General features: G+C 46.8%; 1 protein-coding gene across 1 annotated transcript in view; it reads left to right on the top strand.

Annotated features, from left to right (window-relative positions):
• The window catches only part of LOC146859794 (catalase), a 408,907-nt gene that overhangs the window by 109,374 nt on the left and 279,668 nt on the right, over positions 1-19,865 (top strand). Inside the window, exon 7 of the mRNA XM_085643517.1 lies at positions 1,685-1,876. Coding sequence (XP_085499643.1) covers positions 1,685-1,876 — 192 coding nt within the window. The remainder of the gene's footprint in view (positions 1-1,684; positions 1,877-19,865) is intronic.

Raw genomic sequence — 19,865 nt, 5'->3', positions numbered from 1 at the left:
TCATCAAAACATCTTTACTTTCCAAATTACTAGTCTGAGAGGATGGGGCATAACATACACAGCTGGTGACTTTGGGACTGGGAACTAGGTGCGAGTCTCTGCTCTCCCTCTGCCTACAAAAAATGCAGTAAAAATAAATTTAAACTATGGCAGAGATCATAACACTAAAATTAAACAATGCTAGACTAAATACCAGGGAAGCCAGCAATGGTTGAACTCCCTTCCATAAATACTAAACTAGATGAGCGTGAAGCGCGTTGTTGGGCAATTGAGCAGCATCAAGCTGCAAACAAGCAACAATGAGTGGTAACTGGAGCGCTTCCAGATGCAGTCATGGCTCCAGCACGAGCTCCCACGAAGTGAGTAGAAAAAGAGTGCTCAAACTGTGAAAAAAAAACATAGTGTAAGGTCACATGTAACTGGGGCAGTCCTCATGGGAGGTTACAACAGTACAAAAGGAGGGACTAATTAACACATGAACCATTGGAATACAAGCATTGAAGAAGAACCATCCAAGGAACCAACCAGAAAGTTGGGTGGAGCTTCAAGCTCATATTTTGGATACAATATGTCTCGAAGAAACCGTGCATACGCTGCCTAGGTGAGACCTAAGAAATATAAGTTGTAAATCTTTGCACAATACATATGAATGTAGGTTCTTGAGTCTGTTCTTCTGCAACCTATCGCGTTTTAGATTTTTGGAGGGGCCAAGTAATGTTTTTATACATTTTACCAACAAACCCAGCATAGTTGAGAGATTGTTAAAAATGGATTTCTTTTACTTCCATTTTCCATTACTCCAATAACTATTTTGATTGAACTGTTAACTCTGTTATTGAGATTCATTTTTATTTTGAACCTGAAAAGACCCTTTTTCTAGATTGAGCACAGTTCACTACACTTGAGCACTGTTTTTCCAAGCTATGTACGTTTCATATTGTAGTGAATGGCTTACAAGTCCTATTTACACAATAAATCCATGCTGCATATCTTTGATTTGCCCTTCGCTCCTTCTTTCGTGAAGTCCATGCTAGAGGTTGAAAAGATGCCATGTGTCTATTGTTCTATGTCCAAACTTTAACAGACAGCATGCACCTTATAGAAGCATGCTTAACTTATAAAGAATTAGTCTTTTATGCTTATCCAGAAAGTTAAATCTAGTAGACAGGCAGCATTCTCCTATGATTGATTTTTTTTTTTCTTTTGCTGTGTGAAATCGTGGCTAATAAGTACTTGTAGGCTGTACGTTCTCCTAATACTGTTCCTTTACACAGAAGTGTTTTCTAAATCTTTGCATTATGTAGCCAATCTTAGTAGGGCTCAGATTAGAAACATGTTCATGGATTTCATTGCACTTACTTGTAGGATATCCACTTATCTAACTTATTCATGAAATACTTTGTACTGGCGATCATGGTATGCAATTTCCACTAGTATGGCTGAATATTGAATCTCTCAAGTGCTTGTCTGATACCTCTGGACTAGCTTGGGGTTGATAAAAGGGAGGACAGGATAGATTGTGACAATCTGTGTTTTCATTTTGTATTGCTCTAATTTCTAATCCACTAAAAACACATTGTCCTCAATATGGACAGTATTTATATAATGTGGCCCAATTGATAAGGGTGTCTAACTTCTTACAAAATGAATTCACAAATAACCTAAACTCTTTTTGTTTTTTTAGACTGATCAAGGTATTAAAAACCTATCTGTTGAAGAAGCTGAGAAATTGGCTGCAACCGATCCAGATTATGGTATACATGACCTCTATGAGGCCATAGCTACTGGAAATTACCCATCTTGGACCTTTTACATCCAGGTCATGACTTTTGAGCAAGCAGAAAAATTTCAATTCAATCCTTTTGATTTGACTAAGGTAAGTCAAAAAACTATACATCTATTTGTTTGTTTTTGTACTAGGCAACAAAAAAGTGTAACATGAAATGAATTGCATCATTTAAATGCAGCAATGGTCCAGTAATGGTACAGGATTTGATGGCAGCATAACTGAGTATTCCACAGTCAGTGAAGCAAGTGCCTCTTCACAGAAGGCCAGTGAGTGCTTTCTATATATATCTAAAAAGCAATGGACCCATCAGAAGTGCTCTGAATTAACAGCCCAGACCTTTAGTTTACTGCTTGACAGTGGCCAAGGCTCATGAAGCAAAGTCCCTGTCACTCAGCAAACCATGACCTTCTATTTTTATTCTGCATGCCAACATCTAGCACTGTAGGTTTCTTCTGACTCGAGGAGGATTGCCACTCCTTCAGACACTGTGGATTTTGAACGTGAAGTATCCAAAAGTAATAAAACACCTTGTTCGAGGCATATGAGCTGCAGATCGTATACTTGTGCATAGATTGCCATCTGGTGTTGAACCCGGATGTTTGCACTTAGTTTTTGTCTTGTAAGAAGTTCTTTGTAGTCACGAGATAGGTGACTCCTCCTTGGGATCATAGTGCGCATGGGCATCGACTCCACCCTTAGATTGTTTTTTTCGCCATCGGGTTCGGATGTAGATTGCTGCGCTCTCGGTCAGTGTTGTACTCGATACCCCTTCGACGTGCAAACTTTTTACCACTCAACGGTATTGTTTCGATCGCGTTCCCCTTTGACGCGCATCCAAAGTATTCATCACAACTTCGATTCCACTCGTTCACGCGGGCCGTTGGGCCCACCGGCGCCATCAGGCCCTGCAGTCAATGGAAAGAACTCCATTTAAAAAATGCCCCATGTGGGGTACAAAATTCCCACACACTGATCTCCACGAGGTCTGTAACCTTTGCCTCTCTCCAGAACACGAGAATAAAGACTGCGATGCGTGTGCTTCCTTCCGATCGAAAAATACCATATGTGATCGTCAGACTCAACGTCACATAATGTCTCGACCAACAGCTTCGGCACTGAACGACATCTTCGATGCAAGTCCCGAGGCTCCACAACAACAGCAAATAGAAGATGAGGACATCAGCCTCTGCGAAGAAGACCACTCAGATGCCGAGGACCAAGCGATTACTCCAGGGCAACGGACCATGATTACTGACCTCGACGCACCTTCCCCAACAAAAACTCAAGATAAGGCTCTGGTAACACCTTCACCTTTGGGCTCAGGATCAAACTGGGATAAAGCTTCCGATGCCCCGCCATTCGGCCCGGCTCCGAAGCCTATAGTAAAGCCTTCCGGCTGCTCGGAACTGACCCAGCCGCTTACCGGTACCGACAAACAATTTCCCTCCCCGAAACACAGGTCCAAAATAGACAGTGTCACGCCCTGATACATCGGCACCATAGACTGCTTCGACCCCGAACCTTTCGGCACCGAAACACGCCAAGAACAAACCCTCGGACCCAAAGAAATCCCATAAAACTTCAAGACCGGGGAAAATTTCAGAGTCAGACTCCACTGAAGAATAAGAAGACCAAGACCCCTTTTACAGCTACAGGAATTAAGTCAAAGCACCATTCGGAAACAAAATCCTCGGTACCGTGGAAAGACAAGGGCTCCGAAGAACTGTTTCACCCAGATCCACGGGGTCTCCTTACCAAATGACTCTCCACATTGACCCTGTTACAGGTCAGATGACAGCATTGCCATCTAGGAAGAGTAAATTGGACACCTCAGAAGCACCTGAGCTACCCTTAAAAAGAAAGGACATGGCAACTTTATCTTTTAGACCCTCCTCACCCCCTCCAGCACTTCCAACTGTGCCACTTTCTCCAGCACTCGCTCCACTACCTCCTTCACCTCCACCACAGGATGATGATGCCTTGGGGGATGTGGATTGGGGGGAGAGGGGGACCCACAAGGGGATGGCGATGATGACATCCAGAGTATTCCACCACCTGACCCATGGGTGTATTATGGTGAGGCCCAGATATACCTGAGCCAGACTCGTACCCATCTAAGCCACCCCCTCCAGACGACAACATAGGCTTTGCCAAACTTTTAGAGCAGCCAAATACCATGGGGTAGAATTGCGCCCTCTCCCCCCCCCCCCCCCCCCCCCTCCCCTCCCCCCCACTTCGGATGAAGATTTTCTGCTAGAGCCTTTCACACAGACACAAAGGGCAACAAGTACTTTACCTATGCTCAAGGGTATGATTAAACATGCCCCTGATGTATTTAAAGACCCTGTCAGGGCTGGAGTTATCAACCCCAGGGTTGATGAGAAATATAAAGCAGCTCCAATAGATCCACCTTTATATCAAGGGGCTGCTCCCTATAGATTCTCTAGTGGTTACAAAACGGGCAAACTTCAGACAACAGGTGATGCCCCTACCCCAGATAAAGAATCTGAGTAACTGGACACATCTGGTAAACGGGTTGCGTCAGAGACAGTAAATTACTGGCGCATTGCTAACACCCAAGCTTTACTAGCCAGGTACGATGAGGCGCATTACGATGAACTGGAGACATTAATGCAACATCTTTCAGAGCAATACAAGGCAAAATCTAACGACCTCATACAGTAGGGAAAGCTTATTAACAACCTCTCCTTTAAATGTGCTTTCGATGCAGTCGACACAGCATCTCGGGCCGTTAACATAAGCATTTTACTGCGCAGGCATGCATGGCCACGCATATCTGGTTTTAAACAGGAGGTGCAGTCTCAAATTCTTAATCAGCCTTTTGATCAAGAACATCTAATCGTCCCTACTGTAGACACATCTTTGGAAAATATAAAGAAAGACACTGAGACAGCTATATCTATGGGGGCCCTACAGTTATCAACAACTAAAGGCTCCTTTCGTCGCTCCTCTTATAGGGGTGCCTCCAAAACCATTGGCACAAACAACTCTTCGTCATACAAAAGCCCCACTCAAACTTCCTCTAGCAAATAATATTTTAGAGGGGGGTACAGGGGCAAACACTCCAAAGGAAGAAGCCGCTGTAATAACACTTGCTCCTCTCATACCACAAAACAGTGACTTCCACCACTCCCTCCTTCCTACCCCCCCCTTCCCCCCCGAACATTCCACTCCAGGCGGAGGAAGACGATCGCAGTTCCTTCCTGTATGGAATTCCATCACCACAGACAGGTGGGTGAAACAAATTATCTAGTATGGTTACTGCCTGGAACTCACCTCTACTCCTCCACACATACCACCCAGTCAGCGTCCCATGTCCCCGGAACATCTCATGCTTCTCAAACAAGAGGTTCTCTCTCTATCACAAAAGCACGCAATAGAACCTGTTCCCATACACCATCAAGGCACAGGGGTTTACTCCATTTACTTTCTCATCCCAAAAAAGGACGGTACTCTCAGGCCAATATTAGACCTCAGACATTTGAACCTGTGCATACAATCCGACCACTTTCACAAGGTCACTCTCCAACAGGTCCTCCCATTACTCCAACAAGGCGATTTCCTTGCCACCTTAGATCTCAAGGACGCCTACTTTCACATTCCTATTCACTCACAGGAAATATCTACGGTTTGTAGTAGATGGCTAGCACTATAAATTCAAAGTGCTCCCCTTCGCAGTAGTAGCAGCAGCTCACTTGCGAACACAACACATTAATGTTTTTCCTTACCTCGACGACTGGCTTATAAAAGCCAAGTCACGCAGCGATTGAGTGCACGACACACACCAAACAATTCAGCTGATGCACCGCTTAGGATTCACAATAAACCTCACCAAGTCACATCTTCAACCCTCCCACACCCAACAGTCTTTAGGCGCCACAATAGATACTTCCAAAGACCTTGCATACCCCAATCCAGTCAGGATGGGAGCCATCCAAATACGTCTCTTACAGGAGTGTCTAGCACGTCCGTGGAACCAGGCTCCAGGTCGGCTTACAGATCTGGTGTTGGTAGACCGCTGCACACATCGCTCTCTGCAGTGGTGGAACACACAAAACCTTTCCAAAGGGCAGGCGTTCCTCGACCTGTTTCCACAGGTAGTGCTCACAACAGACGCATTGCTCACCGGCTGGGGAGCTCATCTACTAAACCACATCATTCAGGGTATGTGGACCCATCATCAAAAAAATGCTCCACATCAATCACCTCGAATTACTGGCGATTTTTCTTGCACTAAAATCATTCCAAGTACACCTTGTACGCAAAGCTGTCCTCGTCCATGCGAATAATATGACAGCAATGTACCATATACAAAAACAGGGGGAGGGGGACACACTCTCTGCAGCTTTCACGTCTAGCGCAAAGCATATGGAGATGGGCCATTCCTCCAAAAATATACCTCTTAGCAGAACATGTTCCAGGGCCACACAATCAGATTGCGGATCTGTTCAGTCGTCAGAGAGCAGATTCACGAATGGGAACTTCCTCCGCAAGTTCTTCATCTGTTTTTTTTCACATGTGGGGCTACCCAGCCATCGATCTGTTCACCACACATTTAAACGCAAAATGCCCAAGCTTCGCCTCCAGGTATCCATACCCACTGTCCAAAGGCAATGCGATCTGGATGAACTGGTCAGGCAGATTTGCGTATGCTTTTCCGCCTCTCCCGCTCATTCCCTTAGTGGTGCGCAAGCTAAAACAGTCTCTCACAATGATCTTTGTTGCTCCCACTTGGGCATGACAACCATGGTTCACAACCCTGCTGGAACTCTCAGTAGTTCCACATCAGAAGTTTCACCTTTCTCCAAAGCATATCACACAGAACCATGGAGAAAAAAGGCATTCAGATCCAGCTCAACTGAACCGAACAATCTGGCTCCTGAAGTCTTCGTTTGGTTATCTCAACCTCCCGCCAGACTGTATGAATATCATTAAAGAAGCTAGACGTCCTATCACTAGAGCATGCTTTGTAGCTAAATGGAAAAGGTTCGCTATTTATAGCAATAACAACGCAATCTATCAACTAGATGCTTCAATACAAAACATTATTTGTTACCTCTTGCATCTACAAAGATGTAATCTGGCATACACATCTATACGATTACATCTTGCCGCCATAGCCGCTTACCTACAAAACAGACAATAGTTGTCACTCTTTAGGGTACCTGCCCTCCAAGCCTTCATGGAAGGCCTTAAAAGGATAATTCCTCCCAGAGTACCACCTGCTCCGCAGTGGAACCTCAACATTGTCCTTACCAGGCTCATGGGTCCCCCATTTGAACCTATGCATAAATGTGAATTACAGTTTCTCACATGGAAAGTAGCTTTTCTTATAGCGATTACATCTCTCAGGAGAGTTAGTGAACTCCAGGCATTAACCATACAAGGACCATTTTTGTAAATACATCATAATAAAGTGGTTCTTACGACAAACCCCAAATTCCTATCAAAAGTAGTTTCTGCTTTCTACCTTAACCAGTCTGTTAAGCTGCCAGTCTTTTTTCCTCAACCAGACTCAGTCTCCAACAATTTATTGCTCTCTGAAGTGCTAAGATCCAGCTGTAGCTCCTCACTATGTTGAAAATGCTACTTACCAGTATGCATCTGTTCTTGGCATGTAGAGCTGTAGATTCGTATACTTGTGCATAGATCGCCATCTAGTGTTGGGCTCGGTAGTTTGCACTTTCTTTTTGTCTTGTAAGAAGTCGTAGTCCCAAGGTAGGTGACTCCTTCTCCTTATTGATTTTTTTTTTTTTCCGCCATCTGGTTCGGATGTGATTTGCTGCGCTCCGGTGTGTGTGTGTGTGTGTTTCGAATCCCCCTTCGACTCGCAGTCCCTCCGTCTCGATCGCCTTACCCTTTTGCCGCGCATCTTTAAAACAAACTCCTCGACCTCTATCTTCGACGCGGGCCGCTGTGCCTATCCGCGCCGACCACGGCAATGGAAAGGAATACTTTAAAAAAATACCCCAAGTATGGTGGCCTGGACTTACACAAGGTTTGTAATCTCTGCCACTACTCGGAGCACGAAGACAAGAACTGCAAGGCCTGTGCATCGTTCGGGTCGGAGAAAACTATCCGTGACCGTCGGGCTCGATGTCACGAACTGTCTCGCGGAACCACCTCTATTCCGGACATCTTCGGAGCTGATCCCAATGTCCAGCCGGAACAACAAGTTGATGAAGAAGACGTCTCCGTCTCTGAGGCCGACGACTCTGAAATCCAAGAGGAGACCGCGGTCCGTGAGTACCGAAACTCCTCTCCCAAAAAACAAACCCATGGCTCCAGTAACACCCTCGCCCTCGGGCTCAGTTCGACACCGCAACATGTCTCAGACGCCTCGCCCTCGGGCCCGGCTATGAAACCCAAGACAAGTCTTCCGGCTCTGGCTCGAGCCAACCCCATTCCGGTGCCGAAAAGTCACCTTCGGCACCGAAGCACAAGACCAAAGATGTGCCACGCTCTGCTTTGTGGACCCCCAAAAACAGCTTCGCCGCCGAAGCCCTCTGCGTCTAAACATACCAAGGACAAACATTCAGAACCAAAAAAAATCTTCTGAGCCAAAAAAAGTCTCGGAGCCTCATACTCCTACAACAAAACCTGAGGAGTCCAAGACCCCACAGAAAGCCTCAGAGATTCGGGCCAAAGAACATTCTGACCCAAAATCATCGGCACCGAAAAAAGACATTTTACTCACACATTCTGTACCTGCTTTTTCAGATCCAAAACAAAAATCTCTTTTTATTGCCCCAGACACTGGCAAAGTCGTCGCCAAGCCTCCAAAAATGAGAAAACTGGACACTTCAGAGGAACCTGAAATACCCTTGAAAGGAGATGAGTACTAACATCTCTCCACCTCCTTCTCCAGCTGATCCAAATCTTTTAATTTCCCCACCACATTCCCCATAACATACTTTTTCACCTCAAACACCAGATGATGAGGATGATCATACCGATGATGGTGGGAATATAGATCCAGATAGGGATGATTATGCACATATCATCCCACACAACATACACCCTTGGGATGACTACAACACAGATCCCGACTCACATAATGACCCGGACCTCCATCCATCTAGGCCAGAGGTCTTCAATCTGTGGGGCGCGACCCCCAGGGTGGCCGTGGAGGCCTGGGAAGGGGGTTGCGCATTCCCCTGCTTCACTTGTAACACCCTAGATTCTAGGGTGTTATAAATGCTCACAATAAATACATTGGCTTGCAGTTTTTATAGCTGGTTAAAGCTTACGATATTTGATTCATTGATGAATCTCCGATCTGCCCATCTGTAAAGTTCCCCCAGTATGCACAGACGTCATCTAGCCTCACACTTCCTGTATGTTGCACGTGCCCACCTGTTGTACCCTCATAAATCGCACGCATATGTACACACAGAAACAAACGGGCACCAATACACGGAGACCAACACACGTGCATAGAGGCAGCCAAACATACCAGTACCCTTGCACATTAACCAGCATACAGACAGACACCGGTGCACACAGGACAATGGGCATTCAGGGCACACACTTGCACAGGTAAATAAGCCACCAAAATGAATGCAGGCACCCAGAGAAATAAACACAGAAAGACTCATGTACACAGTCCACATTCAGGCACCCATGACAGACCAGGCACACAGATCAGTCGGCATATAGAAACGCGCACACGCACGCCTAGAGACACACCCACACCCACACACACGTGCATATGCCTAGAGACACACACGTGCATATGCCTAGAGACACACACGTGCATATGCCTAGAGACACACACGTGCATATGCCTAGAGACACACACGTGCATATGCCTAGAGACACACACGTGCATATGCCTAGAGACACACACGTGCATATGCCTAGAGACACACACACGTGCATATGCCTAGAGACACACACACGTGCATATGCCTAGAGACACACACACGTGCATATGCCTAGAGACACACACACGTGCATATGCCTAGAGACACACACGTGCATATGCCTAGAGACACACACACGTGCATATGCCTAGAGACACACACACGTGCATATGCCTAGAGACACACACACGTGCATATGCCTAGAGACACACACACGTGCATATGCCTAGAGACACACACACGTTTGTGCATATGCCTAGAGAGACACACGTGCTTGTGCATATGCCTAGAGAGACACACGTGCTTGTGCATATGCCTAGAGACACACACACACACACTTGTGCATATGCCTAGAGACACACACACACACACACTTGTGCATATGCCTAGAGACACACACACACACACACACTTGTGCATATGCCTAGAGACACACACACACACACTTGTGCATATGCCTAGAGACACACACACACACACACCCTTGTGCATATGCCTAGAGAGACACACACACGTTCCAACGCACACACACTAACAGACAGACAGACACACACCCTTGTGCATATGCCTAGAGACACACACACGTTCCAACGCGTACACACTAACCGACACACACACACACACACTCATGTGCATATGCCTAGAGACACACACACACAGACACACACACACACACACACACACACACACCCTTGTGCATATGCCTAGAGACACACACACACACGTTCCAACGCGCACACACTAACAGACACTGATGCACACAGATCGTGGTTACCCAAAGGCCTCCCCGTGCTAGAACAGTCTATAATATCACCATTTCACCTGTTACACATACAATCACGAAGCATAGAGAATAATAGACATACAAACTGCAATCCACACAGACCACCACAAAGGTATCCAAGCACAGAGAACAATAAACACACACAGACTTCAATGGACACAGACAAACACATAGGCATCCAAGCACAGAGGACAAAAGACATAGAGACAGCACACAGACTAACACACAGGCATCCAAGCACAGAGAACAATAGACACTGATGAACACAGACATTCAAGCACAGAGAACAATAGACATACAGACACCAATGCACACATCCTAACACACAGGCATTCAAGCACAGAGAACAATAGACATACAGACAGCGATACACACAGACTAACACAGGCATCCAAGCACAGAGAACAATAGACACAGGCTTCAAATCCCAGGTGCATAATGAAAGCAATAAAACACATTGGCAAAACAAAGGTCCTGGAGGCCGCACAGGGCGTGCTTCCACGTTACAGGCTAAGCTCGTAGATATAAGTGCACTTGTCTCATTTAAAGTGCCTTCTCAGTGTAGGAAATGTATAATTAAACACAGGCTTTTGTACTAGAGTTAAGTACACCATCCAGCTGCACCTCTGTGGATGTAGGGAAGGGAGAGATGAGAGGACACAGACGCAGGCCTAGCTCCAATAGGCTCACCAGTGGCATGTGAGCCTAGGCCTAATGAGGCACAATACTCTTCGATCTCTTACGATAAGCTGTTGTGGCAATTGGGATGGCTTGTCCAGGTAGACCTGCTGGAGCATGCTACTCTTCGATCTCATACGATAAGTGCTTGTTGTTGTTGTCATTAAGTTGGCTGGTCAAGGCAGTCCCGGTGGGGCACGGTACTCAATCATATTAGACCTTCGATACATTTCTCTTTCATTTCTCGTTTTTTCCCCTTTTCATGAGTGCTGCATTCTGCAGCTCACATTGAAAGAGGAAAACGCCTCTCAGGATTGTTTTTTTAAAATTCTTTTTAAGGAAGGTGCTCCTTCCAATACAAAAACAATATTTCTGTGTTGGTGCTTGGCAGCAATTTATGCGCCAATGCAAAGGAAAAGGACAGATATGTACCATATTTCATAAATACTGTGCATTCCTGCCCTTTCACATTGGCATAGGGCAGCGCAGCAAGAAGACTTGCGGCGCTGCCCTACGCCAATTCCTCATAAATGAGGCCTTATATTTTTAGCTACATCTTTGACTGCACCCCCACACTCGCTGACCTTTTGGTTTGCTAAACACCGTTTAATATTATTTCCCAACCGTGACAATTATTTGCTGTGGGAATTGGAGTTTATAGTTGTCTGTGATGAGGAGTACCAGGTTCTAGAAATTTGTCAGAAGGGGGTCCTTGTGCCTAAAAACATTTGACAAGGGGTCTCTGCATGAAAGCCATTACCACCAGATGACAATATTGGTTTGCGCAACTAATCAATAGGGCTGCCCAATGCCACGGGTACAGTTACACTCTGATCCCTTAGAGGAAGACTTTTTACTTGAAAACTTAGCACCCTCGCAAAAGTCCACGCACACCCTGCCAATGTTAAAAGGCATGCTCAAACATGCCCCCGAAGTTATTAAGGACCCTTTCAGAGCTAGGATTCTCAACACCAGGGTACACCAAAAGTGTAAGGCAACTCCCAATGATCCATTTTATATTAAAGGTCAGGGCCCTTTGGATTCACTTGTGGTGTCTAATGCACGCAAAAGGGCAAACTCGCAGAGTACAGGCGACACCCACCCTCCTGATAAGGAGTCCAAACTACTAGACGCATCTGGTAAACGTATTGCGTCACAGGCTGCTAATAATCGGCGGATTGCCAATGCCCCAACTTTATTGGCCAGGTACGACAGGGCTCACTATGATGAGCTTGAAAAGCTCATGCAACACCTTCCTGACCAGTACAAACAAAAAGCTAACGACCTTATACAAGAGGGGAAATTGATCACAAGCACCTCAATTAAATGTGTGCTCGACGTGGCTGATGCCGCATCTCGTGCCATTAACCCTAGCATTTTGTTGCGCAGGCACGCTTGGTTCCGGATTCAAACAGGAGGTGCAATCTCCTATTCTTAATCAGCCCTTCGATCAAGAGCATCTTTTCTGGCCCTTAGTTGACACATCTTTAGAAAAGATGAAAAAAGATACAGACACTGCTAAGGCCATGGGGGCCTTACAATTTGCTCCCCCTAGAGGTTCTTTTCGCCGCTCCTTCTACAGGGCTGGCTCCAAAACCATTGTATCGGAAGATATTTTCTTCCTATAAGATCCCCACCCTTCTAAGGATACTTTTGCGGAGACTACAGAGGCAACAATAATAAGGGAAGAGGTCACGGCAACAATAACCAAAACTCCCCTTCCACCAAACTGTGACTTCCCTGCACTTCCCTTCTCCCCCGATCATCCCACTCCTGACAGGGGACGTCTCTCACAGTTCCTACCTGTCTGTAATTTAATCACAACAGACAAGTGGGTAAGACAAATTATCCAGTATGGTTATTGCCTGGAAACCACCTCTACTCCCTCAAATATTCCTCCCAGACAACGTCCAATGTCCTCAGAACATCTGACACTTCTCAAACGAGAGGTTCTCTCTCTATTACAAAAACATGCACTAGTACCAGTCCCTTTGCCTCACAAACGCACAGGGGTTTACTCCCTCTATTTCCTAATTTCAAAAAAGGACGCTCTCTCAGGCCCATATTGGACCTCGGACCGCTAAACCTCTACATTCAGTCGGATCACTTCCACATGGTCACTCTCCAACACGTGCTTCCACTAACTTCAGCATGGCGACTTTCTCTCCACTCTGGATTTAAAGGACGCCTACTTTCATATTCCCATTCACCCCGCTCACAGGAAATATCTCAGGTTCGTGGTAGATGGCCATGTCGACCTGGCAAGTGCACCCAGTTGCCAGGCCCTAGCATTCCCTTTCAACACATGTAAGGCACCCCTAAGGTAGGCCCAAGGTAACCCCCCTGAGCAAAGTGCAGTGTATGTAAAAGGTAGGATATGTACTTGTACGTTTTACATGTCCTGTCACTATGGCAAGGACTCGCTCTCCCATAGGCTATCATTGGAGCTGCATTGTAACATTTTCAAGTGTAACTTTCAATTGGGCACAGATATAGATTTGGCGTTTGGGCCCTCTAAGCTCAGAATTCAAAAACAAATCTCTTAGTAAAGAGGGTTTTTAAATTGTGTATTTGAAAATGTCACTTTTAGAATATTGACATTTTCCTGGTTAACCATCCTGGTCCTCTGCCAGCCTATGGAATCAACGTCTGGTTCAGACTGACAGGGGCCTGTTTGTGAATTCACTTTAAACACTCACACAAAGGGAGTTGAGGTGTGGCCTGCATATCCTGATGACTCCTCATAGGACTGATGGGCTTTCCTGAGCTAGAGTGGTGGGAGGAGTTATCACATACACCTGAATAGCCATGTGCCTGGCAGTCGCGGAGGGTTGCACGCGCGTGGGTTGGGGGAGTGGGGGAGGGGGGGGGGTGAGAGGGGATGTGTGGTTAATTAGAATTATTTTCTTCGTAAACGTGCATTCCCGGGTCCCGTGCCATCGCAACGCATGTCTGGGTCCTGTGTTAAGGAACAAAAAGCAAGCAGCCTCCCTCCCCACTCCAAGCCAATAACAACGCTGCAATGGCAGCGTTGTGATTGGTGGGGACAGCGCCCAGCCGGTAAAAGGGAGAGTGCACATAACTGGTTTGGTTGACCCCAGAGGGCTGACCAAACAGTCAGGGCCCACAGCATTGGGCTAGCCACTTCTCCCTTGCTTTCCAGGAGACCTGTCCACCCCCAACCAGGCACTTCTGGTTTCTCGCAGTGCGAGCGAGAAGCAGAAACATAAAATGGTAGTTTTACCATTTTATGTTTCTGCTTCTCACACTGTGAGAAGGCGGGGGGGAGGTGATCCTATGCCCTAAGGAGCCACCCCTGGTGCCTGGGCTCTCTCAATGCTGTCTCTACCCCGCTGGGGTGTGTCAGGAGCAAAGACCTGGCAAGACAAGTACTTGTGCACTGCAGAGGCAATCCTTTGAAAAATGCCTACTTCAAAACCAAAAGGGGGATGAGCATTGGACCTAAAACAGCAGACTTTTAGAACACTTCTGGAACTAAGGGCTCTGCCAAGACGATCAAGAAGAATAGCTGCCAGGAGGAGTACTGTCCTTTTTCTGTGTGTTGATTTGCTGGATTGGCCTGCAGTTGCTGCTTCTGTCTGTGGGCAATGAAAGGACCGGACTTTGCTTTGTATCCTGCTATTCCAAGCTTATCCAAGGGCTTGTGTGTGCTTGCCTCCTGTTGGACGTCTCAGGGCCCATTAAGGACTTCACCTGCGGCATCCCTCAACTCCATTGCTGGGAGTTCTGACGTGCTAAGTAGTGCCAACTCCAGTACTAGGCCCTTGGAGGTTGTTCCTGCCACAAAAAGCTAAAGACTTAAAAATCGACGCATCGCCCTTCCAGCACCTATTTTTCCGATGCAGCATTGCCGTGCGGGAGAAGTTTCCACACACCGCTGCCGTGCCGCCAAATAAATCGACACTGCACCTACCTGCTGCCAAAGTTAAGCACATTGTGTCTCTGAAGTCTGTGACCCCCGCACTGACTCAGACGGAGGCCCTGCTGTGCAGCTGAAAGAATTGACGCATTGTGGGACTGCGACTGAAGTAATGGGCGCAACGCCTGTTTGCAGCCGCTGCATCAACTTCTAGCATGTCCGGATTTCCACGCATTGCACCTGTGTGCCATGTTTTCCACCACATCACCCGCAGACCAGAACCGTCGAGGGTTTCGACCCATCGCTTCGTCTTACAGCCTGGATTCTAAGCAACACTTCTTCCGCTTGCAGCAGAACTCACACATCGTCTCCCCAGGTACTCGGGAACCAAGACATCACTGTGTTTTCCGATGCTTCCCTCCTCTATGGCTGGTTTTCGTTGTGGATTTTGATGCATCTAAAGTACTACATTTAAAATCACCACATCCATAGTGTTCTATAAACAGAATAGCATGAAACCTTTAAAATCATATTTTGTTTTCTGCATGTTGGCATGTTTGTCGTTTTGGCCTTGCTTAGGTTTGATAAAGGTACTTTATTTTTCTAAACTGGTGTGGTGTCCATGTGTAGTGTTTTCACTGTGTTACTGTGTATGTTATGTACAAATACTTTACACATTACCTCTGAAATAGGCCTGACTGCTTGTGCCAAGCTACCAAGAGGGGTGACCATGGCATATCTTATCTGTGTAATCCCCTTATCTTGACTAGAAGGAAGGGTCCCTGAAGGGAAGTGTACCTTTTTGCATGGCTGACCACCCCCAGCCCCCTTTTTGCCTGATGTTGATGCACTTTGACTGAGTGTGGCCTGGGCTCCTGCCAACCAGGTACCTAGGGCCTATGTTCTTTCCCTAGAACTGTACTGTTAACTCCCGAATTGGCACCTGTCTGGCCTCATGTCTCTTGTAAAAGGTACCAGGGGCCCTGTGACCAGAGAAGGCCTCTAAGGACTGAGGCACTTATTATGCCCCCTTAGAGGCCCTGTTCCTTTACACACACACAAACTGCCATTGCAGGCTGCGTGTTTTGGTGCAGAGAAAAGTGTAAAGTCCACATGGCATACATCCCTGTGTGCCATGCCTACAACTCATTGTTTATGGCATAGGTCAGCCACTCCTCTAGCTGGGTGCACTATGCCACTGGTGAGGGTACAGGTGCTTGAGCCCTGTACCCCTACAGTGTCTAAGTCTATTCTTACATATTGTAATTGCACTAAAGCCATAAGGAGTATATGGTCTGGGAGTTTGTCATTACAAACTCAAGAGCACCATAACGACTTTACTGAAATCTGTTAAGTTTGGTATCAAACTTCTTAGCACATTAAACCCACACGGATGTCAGTGTGGGATTAAATGAAGAAAGCACTCTGAGGGAAGATTCTATGGCTTTCTGCCTTTGAAAGCTTCAAGATGGGAGGGGGACCCAGCTAACCAGAGTGAGGCTTATGCCTCCCTCCGACTGGAGGGCGTGATAATAGGGGTTGTACCCTCTCAAGGAAGGGACCCATTGGTCCCAACCTGTACCTACTTGAAACACCCCTAACAACCCTGACCCTTGCCTCCTCCAACAGGAAGAGAGAAGGACTGAAGAGCTGTGCTGAAAGAAGAAGAGAACACCAACTGACCTGGCCCCAACCCTACTGGCCTGTTCCAACCTCGACCTGCTCCAGCGGAATCCCGGCATGTTCTGCAGCCAGCAGACACCCAGAACCTGGAGCACCTGCCTGCCTTCACTGAAAAGACTGTGTCTCCCGTGAGCACCAGATTTGCTCACCAACAGACTCTGATTCCAGCCAAACCTGCGAGTCTGCATAACTCTGCACCCGATGCCCACGGCCCGAATTCGACCCAACACCCAGAGGAGGTCTCCCCAGCAATCTTGACCCGAGATCCAGTGACCCCTGTCCTACCTCAAGCTTCCAGTTGACACCTGCAGCCTCTACCTGGAGGGTCCCCCTGACTGCGACCAGGAGCAGGTAAGGAAACCAGACGCTAAAGGACACCCCTGCACCCCACGGCCTTGGGTGGCCCAACCGACTGTGTCCAGGCAACCTCCAACATCCCAACTTACCTCTGGTGGTCGCCTCCAGAAAGTCTATATCCACGAGCATGCAGTGTTGAAATTAGAGAATCCCCATTGAAAATAACAGGCACCTGACGCCAAAACGGGAGACTGCACCCGGAAGCCCAAAAATGCCGCTGTGGGTGCACTTTGTGTGCTAACTTGAACCCCCCTTTGCCCTGAGCTTAAGTCCAGGAGTTTTGCTCCCAAACCTCGTGCCTGCTCGTCAGCAGCCACCAACCGGAGGCCCCCTGCCCCCATTGGATAACATTGGGCCTCTGCGATCTGCACCCGGCTGCCCTTGTGCCACTGAGGGCCCTCTTGGAGTGCATCCTTGACCCTGGGTGAACTCTCCTTCTAACCGCAGAAACCAAACTCCCAGAACCAAATACTTACCTGTAAACCGATAACTTCATTTCCTCCCATAGGAGTGCATTAACTGCTTTTCTGTGAAAAGGTTTCAAGTGTGGATTTGGAAATTCTATCAAACGTCATACATGTGTGTGTTTATGAACATTTGATTTAACTGTAAACAAACCAGTTGCATTTAACTGTATTGAACTGCATTATTCTTGCAAAGTACTCTTATACTTACCTGGGTCAGGCTTCCATTGGTTCTAGAAATAAAATACAACTAGATAATAGTTATACAAAACAAATTGGTCAGAGTTCAGCCTTTGAGTGTATGAAATCATTTCTTGCCTGAGTGAGCACAATAAATACTTAACACTACCCTCTAATAAAGCCTTACTGCTCAACCACCGTACTACAAATAGAGAGTAAGGGATTATCTACTTTAACCTCTGGAAGCCTTGGGGATCCACTGGACTCTGTGCACACTATACCTTAGTTTGTTATTGTATATACAGAGCCGGCTTCCTACAGTCCCTACTTGGAAAGGGTTCATACCACTGCCGACTAGAGACCCACAATTTTAAAGCTGCTTTTGGTTGAAAGCATTGTGGATTACCCGCATCCGCCTCATGATTGTGCGCTGTGGTGGCAAATACCTAGGCACACTTACTGGAGTAGGACTGAAAATGAATAGCACTTTTCCCACACACTATCTTGATGTTCTCTAGCATTTGCCAATGGCAGAAGTGGAAGTAGTCAAAAAAATTCTGTACACAGGTAGATAAGGAAACATGTCAATAAAACAGTCTCTGCACTCCTCATTCACCACAGCATGGTCTCTATATACCACAACAATTTCTGCTTTCATATGGATGGCAATTATAAAAAATTATGGAGTTAATTTCACAGAGAAAGACAACCGAGTATTCCTCAACAACTTGAAAGACTGCATCCTGTTTTTTTTGTGTAGTTATCTACACACCTTAAACACAGACACTTTTTAGAGCCACCTTTTTTCCCAAACACTGGTTCATTTAACTTTTAAATCGTTTTTTAAGTTCTTACTCAGATCCCCAAATCAAATTCACAAAATTCAATACCAAGTTGCACATTTAGTATTTGTTTGTATGGGTTTGTGAGTGGATGTATGGCTGTGTGTGTGGGTCTGTGTGCGAGTCCCTATGGGTCTTTGAGTAGGTGTATGAGTGTCTGTGTGGCTCTGTTAATGGGTGTGTGCGACCAAGTGCCTGTGTGGGTCTGTAAGTTGGTGTGTGAGAGCCTGTGTGGGTCTGTGAGTGCCTGCATAGGTCTGTGAATGGCTGAGATAGTGACCGTGTGGTTCTTTAAGTACTTGTGTGGGTGTGTGAGTACCTTCATCGGTCTGTAAGTGCGTCTGTGAATGCCTGTATAGGTCTGTTGAGTGGGTGTGAATGTGCCTGTGGGAATCTGGGGCTGTGAGTGCCTGAATTGGTCAGTGAGTGGGTCTGTGAATGCCTGTGTGGGTCTGTGAGTGCTTGCATGAATAACTGACTAGGTGTGTGTTTTTGTGGTTCTGTCAGTGGGTGTGAGAATGCCTATGTGGATCTGTGAATGGGTGTGGGAGTACTTGCAAGGGTCTGTGAGTGTCTCTTATTCTGTGATTGGGTGTGTAAGTGCCTGTGGTTGTGTCAGTGGGTGTGATAATACCTGTGTGGGTCAGAGTGGTTGTGTGGGTCTGTGAGTGAGTCTGAAATGTCTGCATGAGTCCGAGTGCCTGCATAGGTGTGCGAGTGAGTATGAGAGTGCCTATGTGGGTCTGTGAGTGGGTGTGAGAGTGCCTTTTGGGGTCTGTGAATGGTTGTGTGAGTAGCTACATTGGTGTTTGAGTGAGCCTGTGTTTGTTTTTTTCCATTTTGCAGTACGCCAGGATAAGCAAAATGTTGCAGATGTACAAGGGGCCGTGCTGAAGGCCACAGTGGATCGACAGATTCCTGATGTAGGAAAAAGGATATCTGAAAGAGACACGTTGGGGATCGATTCCTTACCTTAGAATATCCCCAGGCGTCAGACTGGATCCGGAAAGTTTTTTTGCGAGCAGTACCCCTGTGAGTCAGTAGGTGGCGTTGTGCGGCTCCGCATCCATCGCTGGCCTCGTACGCGCCGAGATGACATCACGGAGACTACTTGGGCACCACCAATGCGCGCTGACGTCAGTTCTTCCTTTTTCCGCGAAAGTAAGCGCAGATCCGGTTAGAACACGTACCTGAGTCACTTTGTGACTATCCTTTTGAGACTTTTTGTCTCCTGTCAGTTGTCTACTCTGGTGCACGTAGGGATGCCTGGTTTTAAGTCCTGTGGGCCTGCCATCGCAACATGTCGGTGGCGGACCCCCACG

Source organism: Triturus cristatus, chromosome 3_1 (genome assembly GCF_964204655.1).
Source record: "Triturus cristatus chromosome 3_1, aTriCri1.1, whole genome shotgun sequence".
NCBI classification, from domain to species: domain Eukaryota; kingdom Metazoa; phylum Chordata; class Amphibia; order Caudata; family Salamandridae; genus Triturus; species Triturus cristatus.
This window is presented reverse-complemented; position numbering and strand designations above follow the sequence as displayed.